This window comes from Dipodomys ordii, unplaced genomic scaffold, assembly GCF_000151885.1.
Source record: "Dipodomys ordii isolate 6190 unplaced genomic scaffold, Dord_2.0 Scaffold66, whole genome shotgun sequence".
In the NCBI taxonomy this organism is placed as follows: Eukaryota; Metazoa; Chordata; class Mammalia; order Rodentia; family Heteromyidae; genus Dipodomys; species Dipodomys ordii.
Window position 1 is genome coordinate 1,591,183 of NW_012267282.1, and position 13,504 is coordinate 1,604,686.

Here is a 13,504-nt window from a genome sequence, read left to right on the forward strand (position 1 = left end):
GCAGGCCTGGGCGGGGGTGGCGGTGAGGTGAGGGGCCCGCGGAGCTGGTGGTGAGGTCTTCCTGGCTCGCCCTGGCCTCCACCTGCTCCGAGCACAGCGGGGAATCTGTGGACCAGTGTGCTGCGGGCCCCAGGGGTCAGGCTTGCTCACTGCTTTCTGAATTTAGCTCTGGATGTGGTCCCTTCCTTTGCTGTGTGACACGAGATGTCAGGCGTGGCTGAAGCCCGGGTGGCGCGGCCAGGGAGTTCTGGGGCCACGGACACAAATGAGGCCCCAGCTGCCGGTAGTTCAGCGGCACTCGGCGTGGGGTTAACGTCTGAACTCTGGGTTGAAAATCAACCCGCGGGGTCCACGCCCAGGGAGTCCTGGACCTCAGCAAGCCAGGAGAGCTTGGCTTTGACGCGTCTGTGTCTCCTGTGTGGTTAGGAGCCTCTCAGACAGGGCTGGCGCTGCCGTCCTGATAAATCAGAGCCCGGTGTGCGGCACCCCGACCTCCTCTCCCAACCAGCCAACGTGAACGCGTGGCAGATGCCTGGTTCAGGGCGCTGCCAAAGCCCAGCTTAATTCAGTTTTCAAAAATGGTGGCAACAGACCCAATGCGGTGATGATGTGTGCATCCCGGGCAGCCGAGCCCCGGTCCCGGGCACTTGCACTCTGCCCCACGAAATCTGATGGCGTCTGGCAGCTGTAGACACGAGCGAGACACGTGGCCGCCCTCCCCGAAGCCCTGTGAAGAGGCCGAGACCTCCAACCTTAGCCAGAGGCCTGGAAAGATCTAGAAGGATCCACCGGTGGTTTGTTGAGTTTGTGGTGTAGAACAAAGCTACGGTGCAGATTAACCTGTTGACTGGTTGGAAGGACTTCGATGTGGATTAACAAAACACTAAGGCAAATAAGGGGACACGCTTCAGTCGGGCGCACCTCTGAGACGTGGCTGAACTTCCTGGCGTGGCTCTCAGCTTCGTGCAGAGCGGCGGGAACGGCCTGGGCCCCGGGAGTCATCCCTCACGGACGCCGAGCGGGCCGGGGAGCACGGAGGCACAGGTGGAGCGATGGGCGGATGAGCCCGAGCGCTCGGGGCGAATCCCTCCCGGCTTTGGTCCCAAGCCTCCCACAAGCACCCAACCCAGAGCTGAGGAAAGCACTTCTCCTTCTGTAGACCGCTGAGAGCAAGCCAGGGCCCACCAGCGCGACCGCCCAGAGAGGTTCATCTGATGCTGGTCTTCGTTTCCTCGTGGACTCCCGTGTGCCGGCTGGCCAGACCAGGGCCCGAGCTCACGATGACCCTGGGCAGCCGAGAGCACCGGATGGAGGAGGACTGGGCTGTGGTGCTCCTGAGCCCCAGGCCACACCGGGGCGAGGCTGGGACCCAGGCCCGGCTGCAGACTGCTTCTGTGGTCCCCGGGGTGTCCATGCTCCCCCACACGTGTGGGCTGCAGACACGCAAATTCATGTTGACATCAGCCTGAGAAGAACACAGTTAAGGGTAAGGGGGTTGCAAGAGCACAGCGTGTTCCAGGGTCAAGGTCTTTGCACTCCTGCCTGCTGGGGTTCGCCCTGCCCGGGCATATCATCCGCACAGATCACCTGGAGCCGGCTCCGGCGCCCACGGAGGGTCTGGCCAGGTCAGAGAGGCCCCTGGGGCCGGCGGGTCAGCAGGAGGGCCCCCCACTGTCCACACGGCCCCCCGTCTGGTCACCCCTCCCTCCCGCGCAGCCCGGGAGCAGCCCTTTGAGGTGTATTAATTTTGCCTTTCCTTCCGGTACCGATGGAATTAATTCCTTCATCTCAGGAGCCTCCAAACCGATTCGCCTCTCTCCACCCACAGAAAACACCGCCGCCTTTGACGATTTGACACGCTTTCTCTGTAGTGGATACAAAACTATTCGGTGGAAGGCTACAGGCAAAACTTCCCCTACTTTCACAGCGTAGAACCTCAAGCAATCAGGAGTGTACCCACAGACCAGGATTACACAGTCACGCCCGAGGCTTGGCTCTTGGAGTCTGTGAGCGAAGCGTGAGTCTCTGGTGCACACCTTTGCTGCCACGCCCAGGTTGCAGGGACGTGGCAGGTGCGCCTCCCAGCTCCTCACCGCAATGCCGGACATTTCTCTTCAAGAGGGCCAGAGAATCACTGGGCTTAGCATTTCTGACAGTGTCTCACTCAACCAAAGCAGAGAAGCCAGCGAAGCCCGCGCTTCCCCTGTGCGCTTCCTGGGTCTGACGGATCTTCACTGCTGCTGGAGGGGGGGTGGGGGCGGCGTGGTCTGGCTCTTGGTCCTGTTGAATCCCTCAAAACACTCTAGAAGCATCTAAACCAGGATCCCAGACTCTAAACTTCTGAGAACGGTGAGGCTCCTCATTCAAAGGAAGTCCTCAGAAGGAGACCGCTTCTCTGTTTCACTCAGACCCCACCCCAGAACCCCAACAGTTCTGATCTTCTGAGCACCGTTTCCCACACTCCTTGGGTTTAAAGGTTATACTGCGTGAACCAAGGATTTAATCTGCACAGTCAATGAAAATGTGTCCATGGGCCAGGCCTGTCCAGGGGTGGCAACGCGGTTTCATGAGCAGATTTGCACCGGCCCGCGAGGCTTCGGCGTTTGCTCCTCCCAGTCACTCCGCTGCACACCAGGCAGGACGCAGGCCGGACACGGAAGGAAAGCTGACACTCCACGCCCTGCCACGCATAGAGGGCCCTGTGGGAGCAGCCCGACACAGACCACACTCGGCCGGATTCGAACCCTGGAGACAGGAAGCAGCTGGGAGACGGGCGGGCGGGACGCCGGGCGGGTGGGGAAAGCTGAGGGATAGAGCAAACGGTTGTAGAAGCAGAGCGATGCCTCACGTATCTGCGAATATGTGAGAAATGAAGGAAGTGCCCACGTCCAGCAAGCAGATGGTGATGTGTGTGTGTGTGTGTGCGTGTGTGCGTGTGCGCGTGTGTGCGTGTGCGTGTGTGCGTGTGCGTGCGCATTCCACATCGGTGAAGCTGGCCTCCAGAAGAGGCCTCTGTGCCTTGTGTGTGGAGCTGAGCTCATCAGCGCCCGGGTCCCTGGCCACATCTCTCCTAGCCCACTTACAGACAAGCCCTGGCTGAACCAGTCTAAACGGGAGGCGGGTCAAATGCTGAAGACACTGCGATCACCAGGAGACTTTCCCAAAGTGCCCTTCCTGCTCCTTCCCTGCTCCTCTTCCTCTCCCCCCCTTCACTCTGCCTTCCTTTCTTCCCCTACGATACTTTTCCTTCTCTCCCTCCTCTTCCTGTCCTCTCTCTGGCTCTCCTTCCTTCCCTCCCTCCTTACCTTCTGTCCCTCCTCTCTTTCCTTCCCTCCCTCTTGCCACCTCTCCTCCCCTTCCTTCTCTCCCTCCTCTCCTTCCTTCCCTCCCTCTTCTCCTTCCTTCCCTCCCTCCCCTTCCTTCCCTCCCCTTCCGTCCCTCCCTCCTCTCTTTCCCGCCCTCCTCCCCTCTTCCTTCCCCCTCTCCTCCCCTTCCGTCCCTCCCTCCTCTCTTTCCCGCCCTCCTCTCCTCTTCCTTCTGTGCATGGTTTGTGTCCATACACACCAAGAAGCCCCCTAAAGATTATAAATGGAGGCAGTCCGTCATTCTGTCCTCTCCAGACCTGGGGAAGGACGGGCAGCTGGATTCTAAATACCTTGCGGTCCCTGTCCTCCGTGGAGGCTCCCGTCTCCAGACACTGTAATCTTCGGGACGAACTTGGCGTGCAGCCTTCAGCTCGTGAATAGGCCTCTGTCTAGATCCTCATTGGAGGAATATACAAGCCAGGGCATGAGGCGCAGAGGTTCATCTGAACCCCTGTCCCGGAGCAACGCAGCCGGCCCAGGGGGCTTGTGTGCATAATGGAGTGCTCTTGAGAAAGTTCCTGGGGCCACAGTTTCTGCGCATTCTTAGCAGATCCAAAACGTCTCCTGCTCTGCTTGTGTCTTCCTCTTCCTCCTGGCGTCCCGCGCTGCCGCAAATGCAGCGCACACCCCGCGCTTGGCCACGGCCTGGGAGATGCCCGGCCTGAGGCTGAGGGCTTCGTGGCTCCTGCGTCTAAACCGAGGCAGCGGCAGAGCCCGGTCCGTCCCAGTCAGAAACTCCTTCTCGAGGGGATTTTCAGTAATGCCGGCTAATCAGCTTAAGGAGTTAATTAAACAGCTGTCACTTAGCTTCTTAATTCCGAAACTAGATTCTAAATAAGATTTGAAATTACTTATGCAACACTAAGAAGTACTTTTGTGATGTCAGGAGATTTCTGTAGATGCCCCAGACAAAGAAAATCTGATTCCCAGACCGCAGGAATCGTGGGTTGGTCCAGAGAAGTGGAGCAGGGTCCTGGGAAAGTGCTCACCTCGGTGCTGCTGATGACAGCAGGCTGGCAGGGTCTCCCGCCAGCCACGCCGCCCGCCGGGGGAGGGCCAGGCAGTGCCGGGAGAACTGTGGGGTGCATAATGCTCGGAACCCCGCTTCCCAGGTGCTCCATTCGGGCTCCGTGTGGTGTGCACAAAAGGCAGGCTGGAACTCGGAGTCGGGAGAGTTCACATAAATATACGGATTCCTGTGTGTGGGGAGAAGCCCGTGCCCCCAACACCTGCCCCTCTACTCGCTGTCTGCCACTCTCCCCCACGGGAGGCCCTGGGCCAGGAGTCTCTCCATACGCCCTCCTCTCTCGGTTGGAAGTGTTTCCTTGACAATATGAATGCAGCCAATAGAGACGCCCATCCTAAATGATGTGCATCGACCAAGTAATGGGAGAAAATAGAGGAGCTCACCGTTGTGGCATCATTGGCCCTGCCTCTGGGCAGAGGGGGTGGGTTGGGGCTGGGGTGAATAAATGAAAGACAAGGACAGGGTAATAAGCCATTATTCTGTTTATTAGGTTATCGATAGAAAGACCTGAAGTCATTAGGCAAGAGATGAAATGGCACCATCAGAAACTCAATAGGCAATATCCAGGACGGCTGTGTCAAGAAAGACAAAGCGCGCTGTGTCGGCGGCCTGGGGCGCACCTCTGCCATGCGGCCGGGGAAGGGAGGGAGAGGGGCGGCCGGGGAAGGGAGGGAGAGGCCGCTCTGCAGCCTCTGGTCGCTTACTTCTAAGAACTCAGCTCCTTAGAAAGCGACGCCATAGTTCAACAGCACCCGCCCAGAAGTGGGCACTGGAAAGGGGCAGGTGAATGAGGGGAACCCAATGCATCGCCCACAAAAGTAAGAAACGTGAGCGAAGGGAGGGGATGGGTGAGAGACTCCGCCCAGAGACTTGCGTTCGTAAACCGCTTTGCTAATGGCAGTGTTAGTGCTTCACTTAGAAAGAAAATGAGCATCTCAGCCATGCACACAGGCGACCGGGGTGGGGACGGGTCCTGTGGTCCGGTGTGGCCTCCACAAGGCAGAGCCGCCCGCCGGTCCCGGTGGAAACGCAGACAGACTTCAGGCTTGACCATGTGACATCTCTCCCCTCCTCCGAGGAGGGAGAACTATTACTGTATTCAGGGTGATGGCTGACCACGAATGCTCTATGCCAAGCCGGAGGTGCTGATGTGCTTGAGGATGAACAGGCCTCTTTGTAAATCTTGAGTGTGGCGCGGGTGTAAACCGAGCAACAGATCCGCTGGCTAGAGGAGGTGCCGGGCTGTGCGAGGTGACGCTGCTCTCCCGCTGGTTAGATCTAGCATTGCCGCGGCCTCTGTTTGACGTGGACGTGGTGAGGATCTCACAACGCATCGCCTCGGCAGTGTCCGCTACTATTGAGGGCTCATAGACAGAAGGCAAAGACAGGGTGACCCGTCACCACTGTATTTATTAGGCTATTGATCTTTGCTGGGAAGTGAAGACATTTGAGGAACCAACCACCGCTCAGAAAACACCAACAAGAGCACGTGGGGCACACGGGCTCTCCGGCTGGCTCCGGCTGCCCCTGCCATTTCCCCCCGCAATCTGATGGGCGCCTTGTCTGTCAGATACAACTGGTCCCTTCCGATCCAGAGAACCACACATGAGCCTTTCTCCACAGAAGGGGCATTGGACTTGGATTTTGCTCCTACAAAGAAAAAAAAAATTCTTTTTACCCCAAAATGCAGTGAAACCAAGATGGGAACTCACTGAGGAGAAAAGACCAAAAAAAAAAAAAAAGTATAAATGAAGGCTCCACTCGGGAAAGTTCCAGACTGGAGTCTTGCCTTTCAGAACTGAAATCATAAACACGCATATGTGTGTATACACACAATCACACGCAGGAGCTAAATAAAACAATCTCAGGATACAAGGAACCTCATCCTGTAAAGAAAGAATAAGGTGTTGTTGTTGGATACTTGTGTTTGTGCTGAGATTTGAACTCAAGGCCTATTGTAGGCTCTACTACCTGGGCCATGTCCCTCGGTCCTTTTTGATTCCATTGGGGTTTAAATAGGATCTGAGTTTTCTCCCTCGAGTTGGCCTGGACTGCGATCCTCCGGTGTCTGCTTTCCACATAACTGGGAGACAGGTGTACGCCACCCCAGTGAATGCTGTGAGGATTGGTGGTGTAATGGCTGCCCGCTGGCTTGCACACACGGGCCCTGCAGGATTCATGTGAAGAGCAAAGCCGCACAGCCCGGCCTTTCTCTAAGGGGGTGGTGGCCTCTTCCACCCGCAATCTTAGAGGGGGGCCAGCCGGGGGGGCTGCTGGCGGTGGCCGAGAGGAAGGTGCGTGTCTTGTTCTCAAAGGTGAGCTCCTAGGCTCCACAGGCCCCACCATTCAGACCCCGCCCCGAGCTCTTCTGAGTGGCTGAGGAGGAGCCCCTCCTGCTTGCCGTGGGAGCAGTGGCCTTTGCCCAGAGCCACGCCAGGGGATGGGGCTTCCCGTCCTCCGCTGGGCTTCTGATGTGAGCGCTTGATGCATGTGTGTGTCTCCACCAAAGGCTTGCCGGCCCTGTGTTCTTGCAGTGCTGGGAACGGAGCCCAGGCTTTGCCCGTGCAGAGCGAGCACTCGGCGCTCAGCACTAGCACTGTAGCGCGCGGCCACATCCTGTGCGAGCCACTGACGCATGGACTTGGATCTGTGATCCTGGGCAGAGTGCAAAACCTGTGTGTGGGACAAGCAGGATGGCGGTTCCTGTCTTGTCGGAACAGCTGCTCCGACACTTAGCAAAGCAGGGAAGAGGCGCCTGGCACACAGTTAGCTCTACGCACGGTTGGCAAACACAAGGTTCATCAGGAATTTGCTGCTGAAAATTAGGTGATGTCAAAAGGTGACCCCCTTGTCTGGTGTGGCCCTGGCCTTGGCTGGTGCGGCCCTGGCCTGGCCAGGCCGGGTGCAGGGTGTGGCCCTGGCCTTGGTTGGTGCGGCCCTGGCCTGGCCAGGCCGGGTGCAGGGCGGGGGGCCGGGGGGGGCAGACGGCGCTGGGGAAGGGGCAGGGCCCTGGGCGGGCGGCACTCCAGGGCGCCATGGTGGAAGGTGTGTGTGTCTGTCTTCCAGGAGGCGGAGATCCTGAACACGGCCATCCTCACGGGGCGGACAGTGGCCGTGCCGGTGAAGGTGGTCTCTGTGGAGGTGGACGGCACGGTGGCGGCGCTGCCGGAGGCTGTGGAGTGCAGGTCCTCTGACGAAGACGTGATCAAGGCAAGTCCCCAGCCGGGGCCCTGACGGAGAGGGGCCGGCGAGCGCTGTGACCGCGGCCGCAGCCGGGAGGCTTCCCAGCCCACGCCCAGGGCGGGGGGGGGGGTGCGGGACCCACAGCCCCCGGGTGGCGGCCCGGAGCGCCAGCGCGGGCGGTGCGCACGTCCACAAGCTGGGACTCGAGTCTGTGTGAAGTCAGTGAGGATCGGAGTCTACAGCCCTGCGCCGCAGCCAGGCTGGCAGGGCCCTGAGCCCTGAGTCTGCGGGACCGAGTGGGGCACGGCTCCTCCAGGGTCTCCTCTTTCCAATGGAATGCAAAGATGACCAGGACCAAGGCACCCGGGGCGGGGCCGGGCGGGAAGGGGCGCAGGAGGCCTCCGGGAGGCAGAAGGAGAGGCATCTGTGCCAACGCCAACATTCCCCAGACACCCGAGGCCGGGCAGACGGGCCGGGCTCCAGCAATGCCGGGCTGTGGAGCCGGGCTGCCTGCGGCGCCCCGCGCCTTCTCCCCAGCCCAGCCCTGAGCTGTGCGGTCCGGGTCCGTCCCTCCCAGCAGGCATCTTCTTCTCTGTGTTCAGAAGGCAGCCACCAGGCAGCTCCCGTGCACTTAGAAAACGGCCAACAAACACAATTCCATCCTCAGCAAGCGCCCGGGCCGTGCAGGATGTAGGGAGGCAGAGGAGACGCAGGCCAGTCCCGCCCCGAAGGAGCGCACCAAGGAGCAAGGCGTCGAGTGGCAGGGACACAAAGCAGGGCAGAACAAAGCACTTCAGCCTCCTTCTAGAAGCTTCTTCACACGACCCATTGCCATTCTTGCAGCTTCCCAGGCTCTGTTCCTGGCTCTTCTTTGATGATTTCTTTCTCTCTGTTGGTGAGTCCTTCACAAACCTCCAGGCCCAAGACAACACGCTGAGTCTCGAACATGTGTTCATCTGATTCTGGGAGGGAAGGGGAGTCATGGAAACGGAGAGACCAGGGACAGAGTGCGGGGCAGTGCAGCAGCGATACGCACGAGACAGCAGGTTGGACATGAGCTTCATAACTTGGGGGGCAGGGCGTGGTGGGGAGGGGAAGCGGAGAAAACCAGACAGGGGTAGCCCTGTTCAACCAGAGACGGACTCGTGACCTTGTTCCCGTGGCTGGAAGCCCTCGGCACGCCTCCTTCACAGTACACGAAAATGAAATTCTAAATCATTTAAAGGAAAAACAACCTCCAGGTCCGACAGTTCCGCTCTGGGACCCGCCTCCCCCAGGCCAGGCCGCCGGAGTGACCCAGGGGGGTCCTGGCCTCCCTGTCCCCCCCCCCCACAGCAGCCTCCAGGAGGACCAGGAAGCCCAGCCCTGCCATCCCGTCCCTCTCCGGGCACCGCGGCCCGCGCTCGCCGCTCTGCCTGCAGCACGTGTGCCTTACACACGTGACCCCGAGTGTGCACAGCAGGGAGCAAGAGCTGGCACCCGAGTCCGCCGCTCCAGTGCCGACCCAGCAAGTACTTCAACCCTGACCCCAGGGCCTTGCTGGTAAAGTACCCTGGAGCGAGCGCTGTGAAGAGTCCAGACCTGCGTCGTCTGGAAGATGAAGTCCGCTCCGCTGACCACTTGGAAATCACGTCTAAGCAGGAAAATGCCCTGACCCGTTTTCTTCTACGATCTAATTTCTTTTTTAATTAAGTAATTAATTATTGGCATGCCCTAGCTACAGAAAGGGCTCCTTTGAGGTATTTCCTCACATGTATGTGAGGTAACTTGATCATATCAACACTCCCTCCCCCTACCCACCCCTCAACAACCCCCTCTCCCTTACCATATGTGTATGCATAGATATACATATACATACATGTACACATATGATATAACGCACAAATCGCAGCTGCATCCCACACATGAGGTAAATGGACTGGCCTTTCTGTGTCTGTGCTGTTTACTTAACATCCTGTCTCCCATCCCTGTTCCTGCCAAGGACATCCTTTCATTCTTCATTATGGAGGAATAATACTCGTTTATGTGTATGTAGCACATTTTCTTTACCCGTTCCTCAGCCAATGGGCACTTAGACTATCTCATTGCTGGGCTATTGTAAATAGTAAGCCACAAGCATGGGTATGCAGGTATCTCTCCTGTATGCTGACTTCCATGGCTTCAGATGTAGGGCCATGTATGATGGGGTCACGCTGGATTACACAGGCAGAGTCTGAGGCTTCCTCCCCCCTCCCCTTCCCCCTCTCCCCTGCCAGCCTGTCCAGCATCTGTTGTTTGCTTTCTGTCATAACTGTCACTCTGCTAAGAGATGGGACAATGTCAGGGTATTTTGTAGCTATGGATGTTCGACATTTCCCCGTGTATTTATTGGCCATTCATAGCCCTTCTTTTGAGAAGAATCCATTCCATTCGCTTGCCGTCTATTAATTGGTTTATTTGTTCTTGGGGTGTTTAATTTCTCTGAGTTCTTTATGGATTCTGGATCACAGTTCCTTGGCTGATGAATAGCCAGGGAAAGTTGTCTGCGGTCTGTCTCCCGTGCTGATGATTACTTCCTTTTATGTGCAGTTTCTTGCTTTGATGCAATCCCACATGCCCATGCTTGCTCTCACTTCCTGAGCTATTAGAGTTCCTTTCAGCAAGTCCTCCCCTCTGCCTGCATCTTCAAGTGTCTGGCCACGAATCTCCTTTGTCAGGTCAGTTTCCTGTCTTCCCTTGTGATCTTTGATCTACTTTGAGTCCATTTTCCCACAGGCTGGGAAGGGGCCTATTTTCAGCCCTGGACAAGCAGAAAGCGAGTTTTCCCAGCGCCATTGGTTGAAGGGGCTGGCTTTTCTCTGTTTTTGAACCCTTGTGCAAGACCAGTTGGCAGTAGCTCTGTAGATTCATACATTTCTGGGTCTTCTGTTCCAGTGGATTATTCTACATATCTGTTTTTGGGCCAGTCCTGTGCTGTTTTTGTTACTATGGCTCGGGCATTGTGATTCCTCATCATTGCTCTTTATTGCTCATAAATGCTTTGGCTATTCAAGGTTAGGGTTGATTTTTTTTCTACCTCTGTTATAAAAAAAATTCATTGGACTTTTAGTCAGGATGCATCAGATCTCTAGGTCACTTTCAGTGATAGGGCAATTGGTTGTTGGTGGCGGCCGTGGACCTTGAACTCAGGGCCTGGGCGCTGTCCCTGAGCTCTATTTGCTCAAGGCGAGCGCTCCACCACTTGAGCCATAGCACCACTTCTGGTTTTCTGGTGGTTTATTGGAGATAAGAGTCTCATGGACTTTCCTGCCAGAGCTGGCTTTGAACCGTGATCCTCAGATCTCAGCTTCCTGAGTAGCTAGGATGACAGGCGTGAGCCACCGGTGCCTGGCAATATAGCGATTTTTACAATATTAATTCTGTCAATCTCATGATTGACAGGAGGTGTTTTCATCTCCTGGAGGTGTTTTTCCAGTTTCTTTCTTTGGGCTTTATGGTTTTCATGTTAGGAGTTTCTCACCCCTTAAGTTTATTCCAAGATAATTTTTTTAGGCCATTTTGAATGTGATCATTTTCCTGATTTCTTTTTCCACATTATCAGTATTGGGAAATAGAAAAGTTACTGGCTTTTGTATGTTGACTTTGTATCCTGGTAATTTGTGGAAAGTGTTGACCACATCCAAGAGAATTGTGGTGGTGGCTGTCGTATAAAATATCAGTATATGGTCATATCATCTGTAAATTGAGATAATTTGACTTCTTCCTTTCCTATTTGTGTCCCTTTCATTTCTTTCTCTTGTTCTGGCTAAGAAGTCAGGCACTTTATTAAATAAGAGTGGAGAGAGTGGACACTCTTGGCTTGTTCCTAACTTTAGAGGAAATGATTTCAATCCCCCCCCATTCAGTTAGCTAAAGATTTATATTGAGCTACATTTCTTTTATCCTGAATTACTTTGGAGATTGTCTCATAAGATTTTGTTGAAGGCCTTTGTGTGTCTATTAAGATGATTGTGTGCCTTTTGTCCTTAATTCTATTTATTGATTTGGACTGGTTGGCAACTCCTGCTCCCGTGGAGGGAAAACACCATGGTGATGGACGTATGACCTTCTCGGTTGTCAGCTAACGATTCCTCGCCACTTCTGTGATGGGTAGTGTTTATTTAAATTAGTAGTTCTTGGAAACAGGGCACTGCTGACTCACGCTGTCATCCCAGCTTCTCAGGAGGCTGAGATCTGAGGTTCACGGTTCAAAGCCAGCCCAGGCAGGAAAGTCCATGAGACTCTCATCTCCAATAAACCACCAGAAAACCAGAAGGGAGGGCAAGCCTTGAGCTGAAGAGCTGAGAGACAGCGCCCGGGCTCAGAGTTCAAGTCCCAGACCAATAAAATGTATTTATTTATTGAGTTCTTAGTAATATGGAAAAGGAGTGCCTGCCCTGTGTCAGGCATGCATTTAGGACATAAGTTGCCTCAGAACCGCAGGTAAGTCACCGCCGTGTGTGGTGGTGGCAGCGGACGTGATGGCTGGAGCTGCTGTTTTTCTGTGGGAGCGTTTGGCACGGTGACTTAGGAGTCGAGACTCCACCGGCGCTGAGGCCTACAGCCACCGCACACCACGCACCCTTCACATCCATCTGGCGTGTGACACACCTGCCGAGACCCACACCCTGTACATTAATTACGACGGGGGTGGGTAATTAGTATGCAGCCAGAGGCACGGTCCTGTCTCCCGATACAACAGAGCTACACTCTCACGTGGGGAAATGAGAGCAGAGATGTGTGTTCCGCTCCGGGTGCCGCGTTTTGCATATTCAGAGGCGTGCTCGTCCCGTGATTAGTCCATCAGAGCCTGGAAGTGTCTGTCTTGTACGCGGCGACCCAGAGTCTTGATTTTAATTTTAGGGTGATTATAGAGGCTTCTGCCCTCTTCCCTCAGGGGTGGCTCTTTGATTCAGAGGAAGGCAGGGAGGGAGGCGGGGGTGAGGCTCTGAGGCCTTTGCTGTGGTGAATCTTGGAAGGAGCTGTAGACACAGCAGCACATTCCCAAGTTACAAGCACGGCCTCCTTGCTGGATCCTCCCGGCTCTGAGCCTCATTTGTCGTGAACCACACAGCAGGGAGCATCCGGGAGCTGCTGAGGCCCCGGCTCATCCTCTGCAGGCCCAGCCGCGGGTCCCGGCAGCAGGAGCCAGAGGAGGCCCAGCCCCAGTGACACGCAGCAGAGAGGAGAGGGGAGGCCCATCCTGGAAGGTGCACAGGCTTCACACGGGCATCTGGAACCCCTCCCTGCCTTGGGGATGGAGGCGGACGTGCTTCCCTCCACCAACACAAAGCCGCAGACTGTGAAGGGCAAGTGAGCCGAGGCCACAGCCCCACCTCCGACCTCCGACCTGTATGAGGAAACAGGAGAGACAGGCAGCCAATCTGCAGATAGAGCACAATGGACGTCTGTGAGAATCAGAGGAGACGCTGACACCTGGGTGTCAGTCGGATCTGTGATCGGCCTGTGAACGGCCCGGTGGGCCTGCCTTGCGGGACGGCGGTGGGCCTGATGCTGGGGGACGTGTTGTAAGCAGAGAGGGAACCAAAGCGTGAACACTAACCTGTTCTCGGTGCTCTGGACACCGTGAGCAGCGTCTCGCTGAATGAAGCAGAATCGAAGACAGCGCTGAGAGGCAAAGTCACCCCAAGATTAAACTTGGAAAACCGAGGCTGTGGTTTTTGAAAGACCTCAGGGAGAGGAGGACACAGAACCATGTGGCCTTACAGAAACACCACGTCGTTGGAAGTGGCGCTGTGGCTCAGGTGGTGGAGCACTTGTATTGAGCTGAAGAGCTCAGGGACAGCACCCAGGCCCAGAGTTCAGGCCCTACAACCAGCGAAAGAAGAAGGAGGAGGAGAAGGAGGAGGAGAAGGAGGAAGAGGAGGAGGAGGAGGAGGAGGAGGAGGAG

The 13,504-nt window shown here is 56.2% G+C and overlaps 1 protein-coding gene across 1 annotated transcript in view; it reads left to right on the plus strand.

The window, feature by feature from the left end:
• Tmem132d (transmembrane protein 132D) overlaps nt 1-13,504 on the plus strand; it is a 199,634-nt gene that overhangs the window by 158,224 nt on the left and 27,906 nt on the right. Inside the window, exon 6 of the mRNA XM_013023040.1 lies at nt 7,459-7,602. Coding sequence (XP_012878494.1) covers nt 7,459-7,602 — 144 coding nt within the window. The remainder of the gene's footprint in view (nt 1-7,458; nt 7,603-13,504) is intronic.